We start from the raw sequence: 27,620 nt of genomic DNA, 5'->3' as shown, positions 1-27,620 counted from the left end.
ATTTCTAGCTCCCAGTCCTTTGCGAGGACTATACTAAACCATATCACTTTAAAATATACAAACACTCCGCACGGTGCAGAATAGTTTAACCATTTCCCTGGTTTAGTTACATCATCTACAACACTTCAGGTTTTTCCTCACAGATCTGTGCTTTGCGTACATGAAAGCACACTCACTCCCCACAACCAAAAGAGAAACCAAGCAACAAAAACCCAAATCTTTCCACTAACACAAAATAAAACACAAAAATAAAGATAGAACCACTTTATAGCTCACAATACATATTTATTATTAGAGATGTTTACAGAAAAGTCTGAGCAATACTGCTAATCTAAGACTGACTGGGGGTTTTTTATACTTTCTTATGGCTTTGTTTTTTGAATTATTTAAAAAGTCACAAAACTGATAAGATCTGGGGAGATTTCAGTCTTATTAAAAAAAGTTGAGTTCAGAAATAAGGAACAAGGTGTTTTTGCTAGTAACTTAGTAACTACGACCAAAGACGGTGTAGAACTTGGCAGGGTTCTTGCCACAGACACATTTAGCTCCCTGCTGCAGCTCGCAGAGAGGTTTGAAGGGGATGCAGAGACTTTTTGCTCCCATCGATGGGGCACCAGGTTCAAGATCTTGATCTCTAAAATAGAAAACAAATTTAATATTCTTAATTCCCAAAAGAATTACAAGAAAGAAATCTCACACACAGTGATTACTTCATTGGGTAAAAACTTTGAGGCTAAGGGAATAATAATGCCCTGTCTTGTAGTACAAGATAAGGCCCAAGAGTGAGAATCCTATGTGGAGGGTCTCTCTAAAGCAGTGATACTCAGACAGAGGCTCGCGAGCCGCAAGTAGCTCTTTAATGCGCCTCCTGTGGGTCTTTGCAGCACATGATATTAAAACATTGGTTAATAATTAAATCACACAATCAGGATGTTTTTACTACGTTATTAACCAGGCTGTCCCTAGCCTCTGCTTGCCAGAAGTTTGGAATGGGCGACAGGGGATGGATCACTTCATGATTATCTGTTCTGTTCATTCCCTCTGAAGCACCTGGCATTGGCCACTTTTGGATAGACAGGATACTGGGCTAGATGGACCTTCAGTCTGACCCAGTGTAGCTGTTCTTACATTCTAACCAATTGTGGTTGATAAAACAACAATACTTGGTCAGCTACTTTGCTGTGAGAATAATTTATAGTAATTAGTAAACGAAACTATGAATTCACACTTCTGTGGCTCTTTTGGATAATGTTGATCGCTAATTTTGCTCCTGAACCACTGAGGTCTGAGTATCACTGCTCTACATGAATGTTACTTTCATGTTGTTTTATACTCAGATACCCAACTTGAAAGTTAAATGTAAATTCTCTTAAATTCAACAGTTACAGTTTACCTGGCAGTAGTTTTCTTGATCCAGTCCTCACACTCGATTTCCCCACAAAAGGGAATCTGCACAATCTGAAATGAAAGAAAGATGCAGAGTTTATACAGTGAAAACAAACAGGCATTATTTTAGGAGTGACTCCCAAACCCTACCATTATAGGTCTAACACTTCAGACATTGAAGACCAGATTTTTGATAGTGCTCAGCACCCATAACAGGAATCAGATTTTCAAAAGAGTACAGTGGGAGTGGATGAATGCGGAGCACTTTTGACAATCTGGCTGCATACGCATGCCTAAATGAGCTGGTAGGTGGACAGTTCTGAAAGTCTGACATCCTTTTATAATAAAGCAGAATTTTTAGACTGCAGGTAAACTACTCATTTTACAAAGTTAGCTCATAGAATCAAAGAAATGTAGGGCTGCATCTAGTCCAGCCCCCTGCCACATTCTAAACAGGAAAGGTTCAGCTTAATGATAACCACAATCAAAGGTAAAATTAACACAGCTCAAAAGGGTTTTTATAGCCTTTTCATCCTGAAAATATACAGCGACAGTTGCCCCTTTGTAGTGAAATACAGTAGAACTTTAGTGTAAGCTCACAGCAGAATTTGAAGAGTGATGGTTGCTAGCTTATTAGAAATTTAGCAACAGGATATTTTTACATCTATGAAAAGGGGTCCAAAAATTTCCTCCTTCTAGCTCTGGATATCCAGGCTATTTTTTTTAAAAGAAAAAAATAAATAAATCTCAATTCCCGTATCTCTACTGGATTATAGAGCAACACCTATTTACATACTTTAAAGAAATGCTTTCCCAATGAAGTTTCCCATTATAATTTTTAGGATCAGTGCTATACATTCATATTTTCTGAGGAATAACATTATGAAGGGACTTATTTCAGTATTTTCATTAAGGTAAAGAGAACCGTCACCAGCATATTTTCTTCTTACATAAGCAGTAAGAAGGAACATTGGATAGACAAGACAAGATATTAAGCACTGAGGCAGTACAAGATGCAGTAACCATACAGTTAAATTATTTTTAACCACTTCAGCCCATTTAGATTGTTCAGTATTTCTAAACTTAACAGGGCAGCAAATTTCTGTTTCAGAAGTCTAACAGTTCTAGGTTTTCCAGGGATGTTTCACTTAATTTCTTCACTTCATGTACTTTAACAGTAGCAGTTAGGAAGTGTTACTGTAAAGCCAAGAAGACTATTTTTAAAAGATTATGGAAAACTGAAGCAAAGACAACAGCTGAAAAGGACAGTTGCTAAAATGTCAAGAAGTCTTAAGTGCACATTTGCTCCACACACTCCTGTTATTTTAGTTTTCCTCACCAGAAGCCTAAATAAAATTGTTGTGCTATGTTATGCTACAAGAAACAACTTCTTCTTTGCACAACAACTTCTTCTTTCTTTTACTTAAGAGCTGTTGTGGATCATTCCTGCAGCTTTCATTAAACTTTGCATGTAGTTATTACTGAAGACACAAAAGCAAAGAAGTCCACATCTCAAAGATTTTATGGTCTAAGGGGTTAATCACACCAAATACAGGAAAACATGGGAAATCTCCTTTTAGACTGTGGTCAATGCAACATAGTGAGGTTTTAATTAAGAGAGATTTGAATAAGAGGGTTTCCGTGAAAAACTACTACTTTTATATATGTTACCTGCTTTGTACAATATATAAAAACGGACACAAACATTCATATATACACACACGAGATGAAGTGCCTCAAACTTTTATTCTTTAGATCTAGGTACTCAGATAAGTGCTTGTAACTTCAGAGGTGGAACATTTACTTTTCTAAATCAAAGATGTTCACTACACTGCTTCTTTTCCATGTCATAAAGTGCAACTACTTTAGATGTTTTATTTACAAGTTTGAAATCTATAATCTAGTACTATCCCAGATGCAGAGCTAGCTAGGTTAGTGATTTCTCATGGTGCTCTCCAGCATCTGCTTCTGAATAAGTGAAAGGAGGTGGGGTATTCAAGGTTGGACATTGCTGCCTTCCCAGATCATCTTCACAGAAGTAAGAGCTATTGTGATTTGGGGCTTTGAGGTGTGAGGAAATGTCCGCAGATCCTGGAGAGCCATTAATCCATAATGATAATTTGCTTGCAATACAATTACATTTTTTATATATTTGCTTTAAGCTGCATTTTTGCTCTTTATGGATTTTTTTCCTTAGCTTATTTTGTAACTAAGGCTATGTTTACACTACAGCCTATGTCGTCAAAATTTATGTCACTCGAGGGTGCGAATATTCCACCCCTCTGAGCAACATAAATTACACCAACATAAGCGTTCGTGTGCACAGTACTGTGTTGGCAGGAGAGCTTCTCCTGTAGACCTCACTTCTGCCACTCGCGGAGGTGGGTTTTTTTTCATGCTGATGGGAGAGCTCTCTCCCGTCAGCATAGAGTTTCTTCACCAGATGTGCTGCAGCTGTATTGGACAGCTGTGCCACTGCAGGGCTGTATGTATAGATATATCCTAAGTTTACCACATTGCCCAACATTTTGGGAAAGCCTCTGTTTTTCACGTCTCTCCTTTGTTCTGTAGGCCAACGGAGACCAAGGGTAGTTTTTAAAAGCATAAACTGATGTTGCATCAATATATAATAAAATCATTGTGATTATTTGGGGGACAAAGAGGTCTTTACACTTAACATCAGGTAAGCCAAACCAGCTTCTGGAAAGGGTTTGCATTAGTGAAATGTTGCTTCAGAACCAGCAGGCTGAGTGCAAAAATCTTTTTGAGAAGGTCCAAAATAACTTGACATATATTTAGCTTCTGGGGTGATGGCAAACCAGATGTGGTTTTTTAACCACCATATTTAGGGAGCAAACATATACCCCAGTCAAGGTCAGGGTCCCTACTGTGCTAGTTGCTGTACCAACAGAGTCAGTCTCCTCTCTGACGAGTTTACAATCTAATTTAAGACAAGATGCAGATGAGATTGTGTGACACAAATTACAGGAAAAAAGATTAGGGGGATGGGTGGCGGTGAGAGTAATGCATGAGTTAGCTCATAATTGTATTTTTTTCTATTCAACATAAATCCCACTGGCCCTGTACCTAACCCTTAAAGGACATGTTCAGCAAGAGTGTATGGTTATTTTAAGAGCAGAGCCAAATTGGCATCCCACTTTTTTTTTTTTAAACACTTTTTTCTTTTGTATTATTTCTTAGTTGCAGTCTTGCACCAATAGTGATTCTTAGGTGTTAACGAGATGCAGTCTTCAAGAACATTTATTCAAATGTTTTCAAGTGCTGGGGGATCTGGGTATAGAACTTCAGGGATAGGCTCTCCTTAAGTCAATCAAAGGTGGTTTAATGTGCACCTCATGGGAAGAATAAAACACTTCTTAAACATTAAAAATACAGTCTTAATGGCTGATTTAGACTTCAATTGCTCCACCAAAAACTTTAATTTTTTCATAAGTTGCTAGTGCCCTTACCACGGAATTTACTATAAAACTCAGTCCTGTTACATCATCAGTTATTCTGATGATCAATCTTAACTTCTTGATGCCCAGCACCTGTCAATGCACTCAATGCTTCTGATGAGGTTAGAAAGGTCAGTTTTCTTTGACGCAAGTAGTACGTACTTTGGACTCCTGGAATGCAGTCATAATGTCTTTTTTTTTTTTTACACCATTTGTAGGGGAATAATTATAGTATCTTATCTTAATCCAAATAAAAGATATTTGCATTAAGATCTGCTACGGTCACTTCCTGCTGAAAAAGCAGTACACTCATTTTAAATAAATGATGCCGTTTGATAACAGGTATGTAAAGTTTCCCGTAGTGGCCTTGTCACCTCTAATGCCTGAACATAGTATTTTAAAGACTAGTAGCGTGGAAAATTTTAATCAAAACTGTGCTTTAGTATAACAGATGGCAACTGCAACTACTGCAGCATTTGGGAAAGTTACAGTTTGTTGCCAACCTCTCCATGAAAAGTTTCCAGTGTGTAAGCAAATTTGATTAAACTACCAAGCACCCTTTCAAATAGTAATAATGCATTTATTTAGGCTGTGAAAGCATCTGATCTCCAACTGGCCTGTAATGGATAGGAAAATGTGTGTCCTGTTTTAACAATGTTGCAAGACACTTATTCAGACTTCAGTGTATTTGGAACCTCCTTACCTTTCCTGCTTCAAGTTCTTTTTGAAAATCTTCCATAGTATTGGCCACCACCATATGATTTGTTAGGTCTTCAAAAGCTCTAAGACAAGAAAAGAAATTTAGTAAAGACAGATATGAGTATTCATCTTCTAAATGAAGTTACCATCTGAAGCAATTGTGCTGAGCCAAACACCAAATACCAAATTACAAGAGAAAAAGTACAAAGACTGTAGAATCTTCTTAATCAGGATATTCTTCTACAGCTTGTGTTCCCAAAAGAAGAAATTCTGATTAATTAAAAGATATTTCTCTCCAGGCTGTTGCAGTTCCATCACACTATTAGACAAGCCCAAAGGTTTGGGAGATGGCACTGCTATTTGGTTTGCAACAGGACTGAGGATATTGTCTGAGAGAGTACAGCAGGGGCATCTGCAATATACTCAGCCTATACAGCTAGTGTGAAAAGAACAAAATACTAGCCAAGAACAGGCAGGGAAGCATATCATATGTTTTCAGCATGTATCACGGTGTGGAGGGACTGAAAACTGACAGAATCAGCCGGAAATGAAGTCACAGAAAAGTTAAGCATCACCATCAGATCACCTCAGAGATGCACCAGTTAACTAGGAAATCAACTTAAGACTGTTGTAACTGAGTGGAGGGTACTATAATAATGCTTGAAAGCTAAACCTAAAGCGGAAATCAAATCTCATTTACCTCTTTTGGTTAGATCATTTTCTGACACTCAAATACCTTAGTCAACTGAAACTCCAAATATAAACAGGTTTATATCAAGGATGACCTTATAAGGTCTTGAAATCAGAATAGCAGGACTGCCTTTACCACACTTGACAACCCTGCACCTCTCCCATACAGGCCTCAAGAATATGAAACAATCATATTCTTATGCATCACCTTATTACAGAGATTTGCCATACGTAGTAACTTCAGATAAAATTTTCAAAAGGGCTTCAGTGATTTAAGAGCCTAAATACCAGTGAAAGTCAATATGAAAGTGTTACTCATTTTTGAAAGTGGAACTTGGGTGCTTTTGAAAATTTTACCTTAGAGATAGATGTAAGCTCCAATATTATTATCAAAGAATTTTGTTTTTTTGAACAGATTCTAAAAGCCTTCCAGCACTACAAGCCTGCACAGTACCACTACATCAAAAAAGTACAGGGGGCTCATTTTTAGATGTCAGTACCATATGGATATTGGCAGAGACTTAACTTGAAGATCTGAACTTGAAGTGTTGTTAACATTTGAAAATTCTATTTCACAGGCACATTTGGGAAACTTTTTGTGACAATCAGAATGAGCTTCTCAGACTGAAAAATGAAAGTGCACAGAGAAGACTTGTCTTGATGACTCTCTCCACAGTTAAATCTAAATGAGTTGAAGAAATCTCTTCTACAGTTAAAATAAAGTCGTGTCAGTCACAGATGCCATATGATTTATTCCCTTTTAGACTAACCTGTTGTAAAGGTTAGCATGGATCTCCTCCAAAATGTGTCTGAGTTTATCCTCTGCCTCATGTTCTGCAAAGGTCAACTTCTGTCCTGTGTCTCTTCTGACAGCTACAAACTGACCGTTCTTCATATCTCGTGGTCCCACTTCAAGCCTGATGGGAACACCCTACAAGCAAAAATAATGCAATACAAAATTAGTGAAAACTGCAGAACCGGTCAGTCACTCTCAAGAGAGTATGGTTTCATTCACTAAGATGCTTTGTTCAGTATGGATCCACTTGACACATGATTTTTATTTCTCTTTGTCTTGCTCTCAGACAAATCCTATGATTAACAAGAACTGTTTTGCTGTCTTAATACAGTACTTGGAAAAAATTCAGGATTGGGGCAAACCTAAAGCTGTACTGATTCTCAGTTTCGCCTTATCAAAATGCTACTGCAAGGTTTTTATGAACTTCAATTATGCTCATTTTATACTCTTCTGATAGGGTTTGAAACAGGAAACAGAAATAGCCTTCTTTCATTTGGATGACTCCTTCCCAGATGATGCTATACATGTGAATTAAAGATGGCAACCTACAGGGAGTTCCATGAAAAAGCTCCCAATCTTTTGCATGCTCCTGGACTTAAGGTATTTATTTTTACTTATGTGTTCAGTACACTGTTTCTCTATGGACTGTTGAAACGGAAGCTACAAAGGACCTGTTATAGCAAATTGAAGCATCGTACAGTGTAGTATAATAAAGAGTCAAATTAAGTGTCCTTTCTTGAAACAAAAAATAAAAACAAAATGCCTTTCAGTATGCTAAAATAAATACAATATCCCTCCCAAAACAATCTATTTAGATTTATACTTTCAGCAGCCAGTCAAGAGGGAATAATTTTTGTGGATGTGGCTGTTTACTTAACTAGCACAGGTGTTAGGCCTTTTCCTTTCTGAAAGAAATATAGATTCTCCCACAGCAAACAAAATTTTATTGTGTTCAAACAATGTTGTCACAATCAATAATGCAGTGTAATCACCACTTTGTTTTCAATTGCTGGAAGTTTGACCTCCCCTGAGGATAAAAGAAACTGAAAGAAAAGGATTAGAAAAACCTTTGCATACCCGTGCCCAGACTGGGTGACGAGTGATGGTGGTGGGAAAGAGAATCTAGAAAATAACTTTGTATATACTTGTTTATCCAAGTTCCTCTTTCACATGCAACGCTCCTTACCAGTGTGCTGCACCTAATGATTATTTTTTCAGGTGGTTGTTGATTTACGTGTTTGTTATGTACACTGGCATATCAGCCACATTTAGACCGTTTTAAAACATGTTTTAGACACTATTCTAACACAGCTAGAACACAATTGACCTAATTACAGAGGATTGTTAAAATTACAGTAAATATAGCTTTACTAATTTATACCCAATATAACTCTTCAATAAATGATTTATTATAATTTTGGCCTGGCACAGCATGTTTAAACTGTATTACCACAAACGTTTTTTTAAAAGGTCCTTGAAAACAGCTCCACTAAATGTTAATACTGATGTTGGTAGAATACTTGAAGGCCTAAGAGAAGTTAATTGCATTATGTAACATTTTCCTTGCTTCTTAAACCTTATGACAAAGGGCCCGTGACTTCTCATACACACAGGCAGATCCCCAACTGTTTGTTCCCATTTGTAAGTTTTTACAGGTGTACTGGTAACTGCTGGAATTAGGAGTCTAAAGCAATATTTTATTGCAGGAACGTGCTGTACATATCCTTTCATTTAGGAGAGGCTGTTCACAGTTTCTTGTTCCCTGTGGAAATCCAATCAGTAGGCGAAATGCCAAAGAGAGTCTAGATCCTGACCATTTTAAAAACATTTTGTAAGACACCTTTGTCCAGGCTTCCACTCACTGCAGACTCTAGATGATCTTGGCATTTGATCTACAGACTAGGTTTCACGCCTTAGGGCTAGTAGTTTGATACTGATGGGTGACCTATTTTTAAGAGGGAAATGTTTACTTCTATTCCAAGTCAGATGTAAAGGTACCGAAATCCTATCAGCACCTGGCATCAAATAAACTTGTAACAATAATAGTGTTTTTTCATTTACAGAATGCCATTTGGGATTCTGGGAGAATATCCAGTATCTCCACCTCTTTGTTCTCAGGCCTGGTCTACACTACATACATACTTCCATATACCTACGTTTCTCAGGCATGTGAAAAATCCACACTCCTGAGTGACATAATTAGACCGAAATTAAACCTGCATGTGGACAGCACTATGTTGGTGGGAGAGCTTCTCCCAATGACACAACCACTTCCTCTTACAGAGGTGGAGTTATTAAGCAGAAGGGAGAGCTCTCTCCCATTGGCTTAGAGCATCTTCACCTGATGCGCTGATGTAAATTTGTAGTGTAGATCTGACTTAAGGCTGATGCACCTCATTAGTAAGAGGCATGGAAGCAGTCACATGCAGAGTGTGACTTAATGAAGTGCAGTGCTCAGCAAGTGGATACTGTAAAGCGATTGAAGAAGCCACCTTAGAAGCTACCTGCGACCTTCGCAAAGACTCAAGTCTCTCTGCGGGAGTCACACACAGCTATTGTCAAAAAACTTTTTAGACTACGGTCTTTAAGGCAGGAACTCTCTCCCAATGTCTATATGGTGTGCAGGGCAACAGAGCAGCAAAGACACTTAGCACCTCTGGACACTGTGTAATTATACAGTATTATGTCAGCAGGTTAGCTTCCTCCAGAACCTCAGAAGTCTCACTTGGAATTTAAGACTAGATATAACCCTGTCCCCCCTGCCCCCAAAAACACTTCCTTCCTGGTTTGTTCATGGTGAAAAGCACTTCTTACTTTGTGAACTTAGTGGAGCTCAGCAAAATAAGTGCTGTTTTGCTGTAAATCACAGCCTTAACATTATACCATTTTCATATTCTAATATATTCTGACAAAGAAAAGTTCTCTAGAATAGCAAGCTAATGCACTGGGCTGTCTTCTCTGGATACTCAGGTTGAAATTCTACCATACTTTGCAAAGGAAAAGCAAGAGAGGCTATCACCAAACTATTTGGTAGAAGAAGTAGCAGATCTCTGTTTAAGAGGTGTCAGATTGGAATGACATGATTTTTGCAGACGTCAAAGGAGGTCTATGAACAAAGTTGTTTGTGAAAACTCACACAGTGCCTGCCCATACCACACCAGGCTCAAGTCAGCACAAATTCCCCTCAATTTTGTGAGCAAAAAATTAAAACACTTTAAAGTAGAAGTATTTATGAGTCTTGTTCCATTACTGCAACTGTAAGAGGAGGGAAAAATGGATTCCATACTGGGAGCACAAACACTCAAATGTTAAGTCTCTTACTTCTCAAAATGGCTCTGGAGTCGGATTTTAGACTGACATTTTTCATGACATTTTTGGTTGCACTTATAAATTGTTTATAAATCCTTTATAAATGATTTTTAAGCATATCAGAAGGTATTATAAAAGATGGTTGTAAGCCAAGGTAATAATCAACCTATTGCTTCTGTTGGACTCTGTAACAATTAACTGTTTATTGCAACCTTAACTTATTAACCTTTAACACACTACTCAGAAATGGAGCTTTAGGATAAAGTGTGACATTTTCACTCTTTAGGTGCAATGGGAGATTTTTTTCAAGACCCATTGGATTGCACAGGAGGCTTCTACATCATCTTATACTGAAGTTTGTGTAAATGTTCAAATGCCAAACTTCCAACTCTGATGCCACAGAGCTCCATTCTGTCCTATTTTAATTTCTCATCCCTTTCGTTATGTTGTAATATACATTATATTTAAACCCAGTCTTGAAACTTGGTCTCCTTTATTCTCTTCACTTTACAGATATCTTGTTTTATATGCAGTTACTCTGTTTTCCTGTACAAGGAGGACTGAATCTACTTTTAACCATAGTATTTGAGTGATGAAGTAGTTGCTTTTCTGATAAATAAAAAGGATTCTTTATTTAGTGATACCATCCAAGACCATCTTGTATTTTCCATTCTGCTCAACTAGGATATCAGAAGCTAGTGTTACTCCTGGCGGAATTTTGCACAACTGTGCAATGCAGAATTTTACAGGAATTAATGTTTTTTGCACAATGACAGGTTTCAGAGTAACTGCCGTGTTGGAAAGCTTATGCTCTAATAAATTGGTTAGTCTCTAAGGTGCCACAAGTACTCCTTTTCTTTTTGTTTTTTGCACAGCATTTCTGTTCCCCCACAGAAATGGGCTGCAGTGCTGCTGGCCGCCACTAGGGGCCGCCGAACGCAGAAGAGCCCAGCTCACACACAGAAGACACTGCCAGAGGGAGGAGAGAGCTAGAAGTTCAACAGCTGCACTCCCTTTCACGCCCTTAAGGGCAGAGGCGGCAGTGCACAAGAAACTCTGTGCAAGCCTGGGACCCAGCATCAGGCTGTTTCTCCCTCTGGATCCCAGGGCTCTGAGGGGCAGGGGAGCAGGTGTCTGGGCTGGTGGGGGCCATGGATGGGCCCTGGGAAGGGATAGATGTCTGGGCTAGGGGAGGCCCTGGGGTGGTGGTGGTGGGACATTTGGGTGTCTTGGCTAGGGGTGGCCCTGTAGCTGGGTTGGGGGGGGCACGCAGCTGTTCTCTGGGGGGGGATGTTTGGGTGGATAGGCTGGGGGTCCCCCACAGCTGGGCTCTGGGCGGGGTGGGGGTGTGAGTGTCTGGCTCCCTAGGTGGGCTCCTGAGGGAAGGGGGCAGAGAAGCAGAAACTGGGTTGTCGAAGGGGTTTCTTTAGATCTCTACTTCTGGGGGAATTTGTGTGTGTCTGTATTGTTACAGACATATTTCCTGACAGGTATTTTGAAATAAATGATCAAAATAATTGAAACTGGCATGATCTTGTGGTGTTATTTTGATAAATACAATCTGCAGATTTTAAAATATTTGTGCAGAATTTGTTTTTTGGCACAGAATTCCCCCAGGAGTATAGTGTCCTCTCACTCATCACACATGTGTTTGGCATGAGTTTTTTTTTCCTTTTAATTGATTTAGGTATGTACCTCTCTTCCTTAACATTGCTTATAGATCATTCTGTGTGTGCGCATAGAGTCAAAATTCACAAGTTCAAGACATCTCTTGTCCAAGTTAATTATTTTTTCTGGGTGAGAATCTGTCATCTCAGAAACTGCCTTTTTTCTTCAATTAGCTTTTATGAAATTTCAAGAAACACAAGTCACCAATAATTGCAGCAATTCATGCTGTATCAAAAATTGACCATTTTTCAATCGACTTTAGACAGAAAATATTTGCCTGCAGAGAATACAAAAAAGTCCACATGAACATACATTAAGATCTACTGAAAAGAAATTTACCTTAAGCTCCCAGTGATTGAACTTCCAACCAGGTGAATAGTTGTCTCTTAAGTCAGCACGTACGCGGACATTGACACTGACCAGCCTTTTAAGATATTCATTACATTTCTTCATCAGTGCCTCTTTGTCCTCTTCAGAAAGTGTATTTGTGATGCCACAAGGAATAATTACAACCTGTGACATGATGCAAATTAAAAGAAAAAGATACATACAGTAATGGAAAAAGTTGTTCCCAATTATTGTCATGTACTGTACCAAAAATACCAAAAGACAATCAACCTTAAAGTGTTGAGTTTAAGGATGTGGAAGGTTTAAGGAGACAGTGTTGTGGTGCTAAATCTGGTTAACATCTTTCGAAACCCCCTAACTAAGAAACTTTTTTGCCAAGTATTAAAAATAATCTAATTTTGGGTAGATAGAAAATGTAGAAGATATAGCTTGTCTCTCACAAGGAATATAACTCGAGAACCAACCTGATAAACTCTTACTGACTGCATACAGAATGCTCTACAAGTATTATTTTCAGTACCCCTACATTAAAAAAAAGAGTTCTTTTCATCAGGCACCCAATAGGAAATATTGATTAATCCCATTGCAAGACAGGAAAGGAAAAAGGTGAGGTACTTTGAAGTAAAGTTCTGCCGTATGAACCAATTAGACAAGTCATTTGTACACACCTGAACACAAGCTACCCGAGGTGGTAGCACCAAGCCCATATTATCCCCATGGATCAATGTCATCACACCAATGGTCCGAGTCGAAATTCCCCAGGAGTTTTGATAGGCGAACTGTTTTTCTCCTGGTATCTTGGGATCTTCAAACACAATCTCAAACATTTTTGAAAAATTTTGCCCCAGATGGTGCGATGTTGCGCCCTGAAACCGACACATATAGAAGTCTCTGCTCAACAGAAATTTACAATGACTGCTAATTATAAGGTCAGCAACATTCCTTTTTGCTGTCCTTTCTTTCAAAAAAGTGAAAAAATGTATGTATTAATATATACCTGGATAGCTCTTCCACTGGCAGATACATATGCTTCCACAGTGGTTGTATAGTCTCCACCTGCAAACTTCTCTTTTTCAGTCTTTCTTCCTTTCACAATAGGTATTGCCAGGAGTTCTTCATACACCCGAGCATACAGATCAAGAATCTGCAATACCTATGATTAAAACCTTTAAGTTACTTCAGTGATTTGGAGTTACTCTTCAAACATTTTCTAAATCCAAAATATTGCTGAATGGCGTGACTGGCTATAACTGCATAAAAACCTGAACATCCTACTTGTCTCTTCTCTTCAAATAAAACTAAAGATCAATTTTATTTTTTACTCATTTCGAGGTTTTGCAGATGTTTTCTGTAAAACAAAATATTTAAGTCTAGAAACCATTAAACAAAAAGGGTCATTATTACAGAGGTGTCAGACTCCATATGTGATTAAGTGCAAAACAGAAGTCAAAACAGGGATTCAAACCTTATAATATTTGAAGATATGGCATATCATCCCTAAAACTGCAGCACTTACAGTTTGTGTATGCAATGTATATTGAAAACTGAATATATTAGCTTGTTTGAGAGTTATAATTAACTATAAGTTGATCCTTTAAGAAACTGAGAATCCTGTGTCACTCTTCTTTATATACTAACTTCACATTTATTCCACTCCAAGCCTATTCATATCCATGATTCTCTATGCTCTCCTCCCTCACTCAATCAATCACACATTCACTTTGCCTGACCCCTTTTGCAGCATTTAGGCTATGCAAAGCAGCTGTAAACCAACTTAACTGGCCACCCAATCCTAGCTGCTTTGCAGTGCTCAAGAGCATCTCAAAACAGCCAGAGAGCAGGACAAATCGGGCCCTAAAGAAATTAAGATAAAAGATGTGATGTGAACATTTCCAGGTAGTTAAACCTCACTGAGGTGTCATGCACTTGATATACTTGAAGAAATAAAGTTGTGTAGGCCAGGAAGGATTGATTTAAAAATCAACAATTTTAATAATTACTTAAATCGGCAAGCAGGAAATCTTGATTAAAATCAATTTTAATTATTTTGGATTTGTACTTTAATTATTTTTCTAAAGAAAGATTGATAACCATTAAAACATGTTGATTTGCAGCTACACATAGCCTTTACACTATATTCGGTACTACTTTTTGCTAACCAGAAGTATACACCATATCAATAATATTTAAGAAATTATATAGCCTAACTTTTTACTAGATTAAAATTTTTCATTGTCATTTGTGTCAAGACCAATTTGAATAGAAATTCAAATTCAATTAAAACGTATTAAACCAGCATTTTAAGTTTTTTTTTAAGTAAATAAAACTACCTTAAATACGCTGAATGCATCAGAAAAAAGTTTATTAACGGATAACTGATTTATTAAAACAAAGGAAGATACATTATCTGTAGTTAGTGATCTGAACTTGTATCTCATCACCACTGTTCCCTCTAAGCTGTATGCGTGCACACACAGATCCTAAACCCTGCGTGCACAAAAATTTGCACAGAAGAAATTTTTTGCACACACAGCCTGTCAAAAATTAGAGGGAACATTGCTTGTCACCCAGTCCTTCAAGATTCGATAAACTAGTAGATCTAAGCCTCCTACACCTAGTTTTCATCCATAGAATGGAAGAGGAAAACAAGCTTTTCTGCTTTTTCAACTCCCAATCAATTTCTTAACTTTGAATGAACAAGTCATTGAACTGAACAGTTGAAGAGGCAGCTATTGCAGCCAAAAGCTGGGTTAGCGCTTCAACAAACTGGTTGTAGGTGCTTAGCCAGCAAATTTTTACTAGCTTAATATCATGTTTTGTATTGAGTTTAAATTATTTCAAATAGATAAAGTAGAACCTCAGAGTTACGAACACCTGGGGAATAGAGGCTGTTCATAACTCTGAAATGTTTGCAACTCTGAACAAAACGTTATGGTTGTTCTTTCAAAAGTTTACAACTGAACATTGACTTAATATAGCTTTGAAACTTCACTACGCAGAAGAAAAATGTAAACTACTAAAAAATAATTTAAATACAATACTGTACTATATTTGCTTTTTTTTTGGTCGCAGCTGCTGCCTGATTATGTACATCCGGTTCCAAATGAGGTGTCTGGTTGACTGGTCAGGTTGTAACTCTGGTGTTCGTAACACCAAGGTTCTACTCAGAGTTTAGGCTTTAAAAATAGGTTGTCATTTTCAAATTTAATAAAATTATTTAATTTAAATAAAAAAAAATCCAAATTAAAAAGTCCAATTTTTAAATTTTATTAAAACAAAACCAAAAAACAAAAGAACAGATTTTTACCCACCTTGAAATAAGGCTAAGTTGTTAACAATTGTATCTACTCAAATTATCACTCTTCCTCTACAGAGAAATTGCATGCTATAATTCTACTAGCTGTAACTGAAATGAGTCAAGGTGTGGACAAAACGTGCCAAAAGTGCTCATTGGTCACTTTGTTGGCCTAGCTGTCATCATGCTTTGAAGATTCTGCGGCTGCATGCTAGCTTGGGCATCATTGTTTGAAAGGTTCCTTATGGCAATGCTTCATCAGTGCCACTGTTCACTGTGGTAGCACTACCAGGGCTGCTGAGACAAGCACAAAAGATGCTACAGTTCAGGGACTGCCCCCTCCTCAAGATCCCTTTTCATGTAGCGCCAGTCTACCTTCTCCAAACACATTTATTCCACTCCAAGCCTATTCATATCCATGATTCTCTATGCTCTCCTCCCTCCCTCACTCAATCACACATTCACTTTGCCTGACCCCTTTTGCAGCATTTAGGCTATGCAAAGCCGCTGTAAACCAACTTAACTGGCCACCCAATCCTAGCTGCTTTGCACTGCTCAAGAGCATCTCAAAACAGCCAGAGAGCAGAACAAATCTGGCCCTAAAGAAATTAAGATAAAAGATTTAAATTTGATGTTACACTTAAGGCCTTAAGAGGGTCAATGTTCACATCACATTGACGCTGCCAATACTCAAACCAAAAAAAAAAAAAAAAAAAAAAAAGCTGGTGGCGCGCGCGTACGCGCAAAAATGAGTGGCAAAGATCAGTAATAGTTAAAAACATTCAGTGCTTTGTACCTCCTCTGCTGCTTCTTCATAAGTAGCAAATGCTGTGTGTCCTTCCTGCCAAAGGAACTCACGAGTGCGCAGGAAAGGCTGAGGATGTTTGAACTCCCAACGCTGCCAAGAAAAGGAATTTTTTTTTTAAAAAAAAAAACATTCAAATTCAGTAGCATAACTGTGAACTACTTAGATTCCACTGACTGCATCTGACGAAGTGAGCTGTAGCTCACGAAAGCTTATGACCAAATAAATGGATTAGTCTCTAAAGTGCCACAAGTACTCCTTTTCTTTTTACTTAGATTAAGTTTTTTAAAAAGCTACTTCTTTGGCATTTTATACTACTCTGCAAATCCCAAATTTTGGGATTAAAAAAGAAGTTTGGATTCTTTTTAAATAAAGGAATTGAACATACTTTCACAATGTGGTCCTTTTAAACTAATATTTTATTTAATTATTATTAAATCATACCTATGCCCACACGCCAAAACACATTACATAATGAAACTATTAATTGTTTATATTTTAATTAATATTGGTATGATGCCATCTCTTACAGAACGATTGTCCTAATAAATTTAGGACAATTTTTAAGCATACCAAATTCCTTGCCATGTGCTTCACTTTAAAAAAAAAAAAATGGTTGACTAAATGCACCTACCACTACATTGCACCACTGATTAAGCTTGATAGGAAGATCTCTATGTGACTGCACCCACTTTGCAAAGGCAGGATACATTACTGTAAAAGATTATAAAAAATATTGTTGGTTTTTCTGAGGAACATGTCGAACATGTCTCAACCATAATATACATAATTTGTTAAACATAAGTATAAGAGACCCTGTGCTTCATTGTGAGGATTTCACTTTTCATATTTTCTGTCCCACTCAAGTGAAATTCTGCAGTGGACACAGGACCTTGATGAAAGGAATATTTTTGCCTTGCTCCAACTCCTCAGGTAATACGTGGCTTGCTTCTGGTCTGAAGCGAAGTGGTTTCACACACACCTCAGAACTCAAAACACATCTACTTTAGTGACTCTTTACGAAGGTGAACGGGAAACCTAGCTACTTTACACATGCAGTTAGTTTTCATATTATTAAATCACTGTCTTTCATTAAGACTAGAACATTTAGATGCATCTAGATTCATACATACACAATCAGCTAATTAAGAAATTTTCATGATAGCACACGATCATATTACAATTTAGTATATTGTATCTGATTTAACTAGGAGTTGCTCCACTTTTGTATCTTAGTTATATTTAATGACTTTAAAATCTGAATATTAATGAAAAAATGCATAAGGTAAAATACAACATGAACAATGAAAATTATTTTTCGTAAAAGCAAAATTGAATAAAAACCTTTCATCCCCAAAACTTCAAAATATTAAAGAAAATTCCAGTCAAAGAGCTTTCTAAAGTATTAAATAAGAAAACTAAATAATTTGCGTGTGTGTAAATAAAACTACTTTAGCTAGTTTATTGGGAAAAATTTAGAAATGTTTCAAGTTGTGATGAAACAGGAAAATATTTTCCTGTAAGATTTTTCCAGTGTTCAATCAGTGTCCTACCTAGTAGACCACCAACTGGTCTCAAAACTACAACAGGATTCTGCTGTATCAGTTACTCATTCTGAAACTGTTGATTACTTGCAAGTTAGTTTCTTACCTGTTTCACTTGTAGGACGTACAGCAATTGGTTCAGCCAGCTCTGTTTTACCAGATCTCGTAACCCAAGCAACCTAAACATTTAAAATATTAAGTTTCCTCCAACTTGATTTAAAATAAAAAAAAGATCTTAAAGTTCTAGGTTCCCTATCACCTTCATTAATTACACAATATAAATGATATTTAAGCACTACTGAAATAATTGTTCTAACAAGGACTGACAGACACCTACATAGATTCCTTTCCACCCCTTCTTCATAATGGAAAGCAGACCTCCAAAAACACTATCAAGAAGGGTTTACAAACTTTTAACTGTTTTATATTTGACATCATTGCCTACCGGACTAGGAGCAGCAGAAGTTGTTTGCACAGCTTCTGGTTGTAAGAATACAAAAATATCTGCCTACATCATTTATCTGAGCACTATCCTTAGTTTTTAAAAAGACACAGTTTAGCTAAAGTTAAATGTAGTACATGAGTGCAGTAAACAGAATTCTGATGTGTACCTCAGGAGCAAAGTCAGCAATATGAGTTTTCTCTTTCTCCAGAGCAGCCTGGGACACAAACATGGGAAAGTAGCAGTTTTCTACACCAAGTTTCTTGATCTCACCATCGAAAAAATCCTTGATGGTTTCCCAAATGAAAAAAGTCCATGGACGAAGAATGTAGCAGCCACTCACATCATAGTATTCAATCATCTCTGATTTTGTGATCACCTGTCAAGAAAATATTTTTAAGATATTAAGGTTCTATTTGCATGCACAAAAAAGCACTACAATAATTCAAGCCTAATGACACGCCGCTCACAATAAGTTGATCAAATCAGCAGTTTAAAATGGCTGTAATTTAAAACCAAAAAAGCCAAAGAGAGTTTGTAAGCAAAGATTTAACAATTATATTTAACAATTTCCTCCCAAGAAATGGAGGGTTTGGTACAGAATAGAGGGGCTCAGATACTACAGGGAAAAGTGCATATTTTCTAGCATCACTTACAGATCACCTCTATGACCAATTATGGAGTGGTAATGAATGGTTCTGCAAGGATTTTGCTACAGCTCCTTTATCCAAAAAGATAAAGAGTGCGGATGTAGGACCTTGAAGGTGAGTGATAAGGTGGGAAATGTAAGGGGTCCTTAGATCTCAAAGAGGGAGTGCAGATGGTCACTCTCTCCCTCACCCTAAGAAAAGACAAGCATAGGCCATTTTAATTATCAGTGTTCTTCACTCACTACAAAAGGTCACCAAACACATTATGCATTAATCATGACAAATGTCCGTGTTGGTGAAATGTGCCAGTTTGATAGTGGCGGAGACAATCTATTTATGCAGAAATCCGGTACTGTAAACTTCCCTCCATGCCCTATCAGTGTCCCTCAAACCCTGCCCTGCCCAGACTACCCGAGGCACTGTATTAAGATCAAAACTCATTTTGCACTGACCACCCATAAAAAATGGTGGTAACTTTTGGTTACAAACCATCCTGAGCTAAACTAAGACTGCTAACATCCATCAAATACTTATCAAGATCCTTTAGTGTTTCACTGCCAGAATGTGTTTAATGAATAAGGGGGTTCTTGTTTTTTTAAGCAGGTGGCCATTATTAACTTATATAGCTTCACAAGTTTACACAGCACTTGGAAACATACGTCCAGAAATTAAAGAAAAATGCTGGTAGCAATTTAAGGAACAGTGTTATATTACAAAAAAAATAAAGGAGTGGCCAAAAAAATCATTTTTGTGAAATGTGAGGTGAAACAACTCCTTAATTCAAGTGATGCACACTTACCTGAGAAAACCAATCAGAAAGATTTTCTTCTTTTTTAGCTTCTAGACCAAGCCTATGGAATTTGAAAAGAACAGAACCCTATATTTAGGTCACTGCCAAGTGGTGAAGGTAGCATTAAAGCTGCATGCTTGAATGTTTTTTTGGGGGAAAAAGTCCCTTTTAATGTAATTAAAAATCTTTTGTTAAATGTTAAAGCATATTTACTTCAGTGATCTGCAAACAACCTTTTTACCCTATCCCTCCAAACCATGCCCCTCCGAAATTTAACTTGTTTCAGATCATGATGATCCCTCTCTAACAGGACTCAAGAGAAGCATTCATACAAATATCTCAGTTTTTCCTGTTTAGATCCCTCCTGCACCAGTTACATGCCTCGATGCATCAAGCTGTGAAACTAAAACTTCCAAATAAAAGCCTGATTCGAGCATAAGGCTCACCTAAGTTTGTTTGTTTTTTAAACCCTAAGTTTCATAGCTCCACTAATGCTATTGTTTGGCTAAAGAGTTTTGTGAAGCTGTTAAGGTAACTTACTGGCTTGCTTTCTGAAGGCTTTTTGCCTCAGAAAAAATATTAGTTTGTTTTATTTCAAATGAAAGATTAATCCTACCACCACCAACCAAAATAAAGCATACTAGCAATAATGGCAAGAGCTTGCAAGAAGCTGAGCTCCATCAACTCCTAGCAAAGTCAATGACAATAGATCATGTATTAGGTGCTCAGATCAGGGTTTAAGACTGCAAAATCCAGTTTTCTTGCATAGTTTCTCTGATTCTCCACCATACCTGTCAATAATATGTAATATTTGTAATGAAAACAAAAATGTATTATGCTTATTTTATAGCATATAATTTACAGTACATGGATTTTACTCCCTCCTTATATAAGCTATAAATTTGAAATGAACATGATAAAAAAAACACATTAATGGAACATGGCATCATTTCTTTTTTGTATATTCCCACACTACCAACTGAAACTAAAAATTTAAAAACATTGCTCTAGATTTAGCTCTGTTCAGCCCTCCCAATTTAGATTTCATGTAGCTGGATTGCTAATTTCTTTACCTGGTCTGTTTCTTAGGCCCCTGACCTTCTCCTAAACCTTCTGCGGAGAGGCCATTACCACCTTGGTCTTTCTGATATTCTTTCTTCTGAGTATCACTCTGTTTCTGTTGCTTATTCTGCTTTTCAGACTTGTTCTCCTTCTCTTTTTTTTTCTTGTCTTTATCCTCAACACCAATGGCAGAGACAGGCTTATAGTCTACTCCTGCAAGAGACTTGTACTGGGCCTTCAGTTGAAGCAGTTCCTGCACTGCTGTATCTATTTTATCCTTTGGTTTGAAGTGATTCCCATGGAAGAACAAGCAAATAAAGAGAAATCAGTATGAATCACAGGAGTAAATGGACCTACAGATGTTCTATATATACACATATGTGCTACATCTTCTACTCCTGGGGGAATTCTGCACCAAAAAATTAAATTCTGCACCCAGTATTTTAAAAATTCTGCATACTTTGTCAAAATAATGCAACATAATCATACCAGTTTAAATAAATTACCAAAATAATTGAAACTACAATACCATGGATGGAGAATGGGAGTGGAGAGCACTGGAAGAAATCTCCAAACCTCCTTTGTCTAATAGTAATGTAGCTAGGTTTGACCCTTTATTTCTAGTTATTAGTCAACAAATATATGCATCCATATGCTCAGTGTTACATCGTAAGCAACGGAAGAGCAAGTGAGGGCTAGGGAATCAAACTCACAATTTTTTTGGCTACTGACCATCTCCAGAAAGGTCAGTAGTAAACCGTTCATGGAGCACATTTTGATAGAATTTTTCAGTCCAAAATTTAGACCAGTTCTAATCGCTAAAGCATCGTAAGTATTTGTAAGGCCATACTGTCATTTACAATAAGGCTCCTTTATACCACTCTGGCAATGTAAATAAGCCCTAAAACTTTTACACCTGTTTTATACTCTTGGGGGAAAATCCACTAAGAACAATAGGAACCATCCACTAAGCAGGCAGACCACTACTTTCTGCTCTGCCCGAGGGGACAAAGCCTACCCCACACCTACCTCCTCAGAAACACCTCGAAGCCCTGCCCCTCCATGCCGGGCGTGCTTAATAGCGAGCAAGAGGGACAGAGTCTCATTTGCTCGCACTCCCAGCCCTAGCCCCTGGCGGTGACTGACATCTTCCCACGTACACATGACTAGCCCTGCCCTAACATCAACTGAAATGTCTTCTAAGGTTATTATTTTTAACTAAGTTGTGTTTTTAAAAAGTTTACCTTTTCTGCTTTTCCTGCTTTTAGTTTACGGACCTCTTCTCCTTGACAGGCCACCTTGTTAAACAGAGCTTTAGCTTCTGGTGTGTCTGGGCCACCGATTTCTGTGCCTTTTGTTTGAGATGAAGCAGATATCTTAGTTGCTGGCAGATGTCCTGGCTTGTAGTCCTGCCCAGTCTTTTCTTTATACTCTGCTTTCAGAGAAAGGAGGAGTTTCACTGCTTCATCTACTTTATCCTATGTGGAAGAAAAAAAAATTTAACGGTCACAGAAGAGGATTCAAAAGTACTGAATATACTCGGTCATAAGGCAAATTTTTTTTTAGTAAAAAAGGGAAGCACCAGAGATGGGGGTCAGCTTATGAACGGGTACAGAGGGACAGGTGGGACACAGCCCCTCCCCCCAACAGAAGCAGCACAGCCAGCAGAGCCAGAAGGGAAGAGGCAGGGCCAGAGTCTCCCCACTTCTGGCCACGCTGCTCTCCCCCCAGCCTCCAAAGCAGCTGCAGCTCCGGGGCTGGCACGCTGCAGCCGTGCCACTCGGCCCCGCCCCCCAGAGCCGGCTGTGGCCATGCCACCCAGCCTGCCGGAGCACGCCGCAGCCATGCCGCCCAGCCCGCTGGAACATGCTGTGGTCGCACTGCCTGGTCTGGCCCACTACAGCAGCTCCGGCCAGGCCAGAGACATCGTCCCCGGCCCTCCCCAGATAAAGTGGGAAGGGACGGGATGGAGAGAGTGTGAGGGTCCCAGGCTAGGGGTGGGGTCATGTGGGGGGTGGTCACAGGGGTTACTCCCCTGACCCCCCAGCTTCTCTCCACAAAAGGTTTCCCCACCAGTTGCTGTCCCGGCCCATCAGGGTAAGCAGCTGGCGTACCAGGACGCTTTGTTTACTTACGTTTACCTCCGTGCCTGTGGACGCTCGAGGTAAACAAACCGTCTTGGCCCACCAGTAGCTTATCCTGATGGCCAAAGAGCCAAAGTTTGCTGACCCCTGAATTATAGGGACGTCCTATGAATGGGCCATAAAAATTTTCCATTTTTACTTATCCATCGGGGGGGGGTGGGGGGGGGCGGTCAGCTTATAAACGAACCGGCTTATGATCAAGTATATACGGTAGGTTAAGAACATTCTTTTTTCTCTACTAAGAAAAGGCAACAAATAAAACTGGGCAGACAGCAGAGTCCAATCTGTATCTGGCCACAAGCAGAATGTGTGTGGTGGTTAGAGAATGAAAAGCACAGCACTCAACCCACAGTGTTGAGTGCTACCAGGATTGAAGCAGAATGGAGCTCTCTGATTGCTGTTAACAAAACAATCTACTAACAACAGTTATAGCAGTACACTGAAGAACCTGAAAAAGCCTTTCCTCATTCAGGAGGAAATATAAGATCAGCAAGGGCATTTAGAGAGACCAGTGGCTTCTGAGAGCAGATGAATTTTTCTCTTGCTCCTTCTTGGTGCTATTATTCAAGGAAATAGATTTTCCTTTTAAATTCATTCTGTGGCTGGGGAAAGCCTCATTACTTTGGTAGTTTGGACTAATGGGCACTTTTGTTCGCCCACATCACACCACATTACATGGTTTTAAAATTAACAGTGCTCAAATTCCATCCTGGTCATACAGATTCCTCTGTCTACCTGCCAGTCTGACTTTCCACACATGGTGGGACTGTGCTGGTAAGAGAAGAATTTCAGAACTGCATGTCTCAGGAGTAAGAAATCCAAACCTCTTCTGAGATACAGGAATATTTTACTGGATTGAATACAGAATTGGTGGTTTAGCTGCCAGAGGCAGAACAGGTTTCAGAGTAACAGCCGTGTTAGTCTGTATTCGCAAAAAGAAAAGGAGGACTTGTGGCACCTTAGAGACTAACCAATTTATTAGAGCATAAGCTTTCGTGAGCTACAGCTCACTTCTTCAGATGCATATCGTGGAAACTGCAGCAGGCTTTATATATACACAGAGAATATGAAACAATACCTATTCCCACCCCACTGTCCTGCTGGTAATAGCTTATCTAAAGTGATTTCCAGCACAAATCCAGGTTTTCTCACCCTCCACCCCCCCACACAAATTCACTCTCCTGCTCACCAGCAGGAGAGTGAATTTGTGTGGGGGGGTGGAGGGTGAGAAAACCTGGATTTGTGCTGGAAATCACTTTAGATAAGCTATTACCAGCAGGACAGTGGGGTGGGAATAGGTATTGTTTCATATTCTCTGTGTATATATAAAGCCTGCTGCAGTTTCCACGATATGCATCTGAAGAAGTGAGCTGTAGCTCACGAAAGCTTATGCTCTAATAAATTGGTTAGTCTCTAAGAGGCAGAACAGGAATTCAGGAGAATCAGTTCAGGGTTACTTAGTGGAAGACTTCCACCCCGTGGCAAAATGTGGAAGAGTTAAAACTGAAGAAACTCTATATTTACCACTATTATACCTTTGAAGCTTTCTCTGCTTTGAGTCTGCGAACCACCTCCCCTTGTTCAGCTACATTATCATAAAGAGTTTTGCTGTCTATTGAGCTAGAGGATGTCAAATTATTGCAGGATACAGGAGAAGGAAGAGCAGCAGCAACAGAGTACGTAAAAGGAAGAGCTGCAGGTGGATTTCCAGGTTTGTATTCCTGATCTGTCTTTTGTTTATATTCTGCCTTTAGTGTTAAAAGCACTTTCACAGCAGCATCTATTTGATCCTGAAGCAAGAAGAGAATTAAGATGTACGTACAGGTAGAAACAAAATAATGGAAAAGAAACCACAATCTTAACTAGAATAGCGCTACAATAACTGCTGTAATACACTATTTTAGGGCCAGATTCTGTTTGCCTGACTCACACAAGCAGATCCCAGGAATGAACAAGTCTATAATAAGGGGAGTAGGATTTGGCCACAAGTAAGCTCTTTGTAATTTTACTTTGTTTGTCAGACCTACTTCAACAAGCCACACACCAAGGATTCAATCATACAGCATTCATACATTCATGGCTCCCCAGTGAAGTCTTGGCCCCAGGCGGGCACAGCAGTCCAGCCACGTTCAGTACATTGTGGGATTGGGGGCCAAGTAGACAAGACTTTGAATTGAAAATTATTAAATGGGGATTGTCAAAAAAACCAACACTACATTTCTGTTATTCACCCCACTCCAGAATAGTTTTAAAACTACAGCTTGCTTTTCATCATTTATGTCTTATGAAGTTCATTCAGCTAGCACAATAAAAATGAACTGGCTAATTTCCCTTTCTGGTTCTCAGGCACTACAAGCACAAGACTGTTGTGAAGCCAAATAAAACAATTTAGGAGAATTAAAGAAAACCTAATTGAAATTTAAAAAAAAATAAAATAATGAAAATACAGAACCTAATGGGAACAGAAACAAGTTTCACAAAACCTACAGTTTGGGCTTAACCAAGCTGAATATATCTCTTTCCATTAAGAAGCTTTTAGTATTCAGTGTCATTATACCTTTGAAGCTTTCTCTGATTTAAGTCTGCGAACCACTTCGCCTTGTTCAGCTACTTTACTGTATAGAAATTTGCTGTCTATTTGACAAGGAGGAACAGGAGAAGAAATGAACACAGCAGGTGGGTTTCCAGGTTGGTATTCCTGGCCTGTCTGTTGTTTATAGTCTGCTTTTAGAGTTAGAAGCACTTTCACAGCAGCACCTATCTGATCCTAAAGCAGAAAGAGAAAGGGGGGAAAAGAAAGTTGTAGAAAGACAGAAAGAATAAGATAAGTTGTACTGAACAACAGATCCTTTTTTATATAAAAAATAACACACCAAGTTTACAAAACCTTGAGTACCGTATATTCATAGGCTATTTATAACTATTAGTTCACCACAATTTGAGTAGATCTGGTAAAGAAAACATTTACCCTTTAAAGTAAACCCTCAGATATTATTTATTTGTACTGTTGTAGAACTTAGGAACCCCAGTCATGGACCAGACCTCCACTGTGCTAAGCAAACAAACGCCTATTAGAAATACTTTTGTACATTTGCAACAGTTCTCTACAATACAGTACCTCTAAAGCTACAATACATAGATATGAGCCTTCATTCAGATTCTGTAATGCCACAAAGAAAGTCTAATTGCCAGACTATTTAATCACTGGGCAGGAAATGTCAACAAGTTTTCCTTCTTTTTGTGATCTGCTTTGCTGTTGGTCAAAATAGTTCCATATACTCACCAAAAACTGCAGTCAAAAGAGAAAATCAGCAAGTACTTGACAATTTTTACATTTATTTATGAATAATTTTACGCAGGGAAACTTATTCTTGAAGTGTTAGATTGAATTAGGTCAACCATTTGGAATCACCTCTTTTGAACAATGTTGTGGAGAAAGAGGGAAACAGATTATGACTGAGAACTTTTGCCAGGGACCAGTTTCAGACAGTCCTGTATTTGGTTTGGGTGGTAAGACTTGTTTGGGCCAGTTTCTGGGAAGAACAAAAATATGGAAAATGTAGCAGTTCTGCTCATATCTAAGGGACCTAATTAACATTCCTCATAAATATTATTGGGACAGAATTAATCTTACCAGTGCTACTTGGAGAACACCACCACCTGAGAAGAGAGGGCCTAGAGGAACCAAACCCAAATAAACTTAATGAAAGCAAGGGAGGAAAACATAGGTTCACTTACATCCTGAGAAAGCACATTAAACTATACAAATATTCATGAAATATTCATGTTCTCTTAACTAGTTTCTTAAAACACTTACCTTAGGTGCTTTCTCAGCTTTCAATTTTCTGACCACCTCTCCTTGCTCAGCTACTTTATCATAAAGAGATTTGCTGTCCAGATTGCTGGAAGTCTGAGGTGTGGAAGCAACATTTGGTACTGCTACAGCTGCTGCTGGAGGATTTCCAGGCTTATACTCCTGGCCTGTCTTCTCCTTGTATTCCACCTTCAAGGCCAATAGCTGTTTCACAGCTGCATCAATATCTTCCTTTGCAGCCTTTTTACCTTTCAAGTCACGAACCACATCACCCTGAGCAGACACTCTGTTGTAAAAGACCAGGGGGTCCTCAGATGCAGCAGAGGCTGGACTACAGGTATCAGCAACAAGTGGAGCAGGCTTTCCCTTTGAAGCTGAACTAGCCTTTGAAAACAGAAGCAAGTTCTCAGTGTTCCTTTTTAAAAAAACGTTAATAGTAATGTTATTTATGAAAGCCTTTCCTAAAAGCCTTATTTACCTCTTTCTTTGCAGTTTCTGCTTTAGTCTTCTCTTTTGAGCCAGATGTTGGCATTTCCTTTGTGTGTCCATCAGGGATATAAATCAAAATGCATGGGGCTTCTTTACAGCTATATGGGCTACAGAAAGAGATTAAAAGAACGAATGTTTTATACACTATCACTATAGGGCCACTGCACCAATAGGAAAGAATACATGCAGCATGTCTACCACTTTTGAGGGGGAGGAGGAGGGAGAAGATAT

General features: G+C 38.5%; 1 protein-coding gene across 5 annotated transcripts in view; it reads right to left on the bottom strand.

The window, feature by feature from the left end:
• Positions 1–264: 264 nt before the first annotated feature.
• The window catches only part of EPRS1 (glutamyl-prolyl-tRNA synthetase 1), a 62,073-nt gene continuing 34,717 nt past the window's right edge, over positions 265–27,620 (bottom strand). For 2 of the 5 annotated variants that reach the window (XM_073338856.2, XM_073338857.2), the window contains 18 exons: positions 27,379–27,496; positions 26,904–27,284; positions 25,644–25,853; positions 24,622–24,876; positions 22,187–22,420; positions 20,954–21,219; positions 19,890–19,941; positions 18,610–18,819; positions 18,105–18,177; positions 17,089–17,168; positions 16,446–16,547; positions 13,352–13,507; positions 13,023–13,220; positions 12,346–12,519; positions 7,004–7,164; positions 5,548–5,626; positions 1,394–1,458; positions 265–634 (listed from right to left, as the gene is read on the bottom strand). In XM_073338856.2, the coding sequence (XP_073194957.1) occupies positions 484–634; positions 1,394–1,458; positions 5,548–5,626; positions 7,004–7,164; positions 12,346–12,519; positions 13,023–13,220; positions 13,352–13,507; positions 16,446–16,547; positions 17,089–17,168; positions 18,105–18,177; positions 18,610–18,819; positions 19,890–19,941; positions 20,954–21,219; positions 22,187–22,420; positions 24,622–24,876; positions 25,644–25,853; positions 26,904–27,284; positions 27,379–27,496 (2,965 nt within the window). In that variant the 3' untranslated portion in view covers positions 265–483. The remainder of the gene's footprint in view (positions 635–1,393; positions 1,459–5,547; positions 5,627–7,003; positions 7,165–12,345; positions 12,520–13,022; positions 13,221–13,351; positions 13,508–16,445; positions 16,548–17,088; positions 17,169–18,104; positions 18,178–18,609; positions 18,820–19,889; positions 19,942–20,953; positions 21,220–22,186; positions 22,421–24,621; positions 24,877–25,643; positions 25,854–26,903; positions 27,285–27,378; positions 27,497–27,620) is intronic. The other 3 variants (XM_073338860.2, XM_073338861.2, XM_073338859.2) reach the window with 2 other exon arrangements.

The sequence above is a fragment of the Lepidochelys kempii genome, chromosome 3, assembly GCF_965140285.1.
Source record: "Lepidochelys kempii isolate rLepKem1 chromosome 3, rLepKem1.hap1, whole genome shotgun sequence".
NCBI lineage: Eukaryota > Metazoa > Chordata > Testudines > Cheloniidae > Lepidochelys > Lepidochelys kempii.
This window is presented reverse-complemented; position numbering and strand designations above follow the sequence as displayed.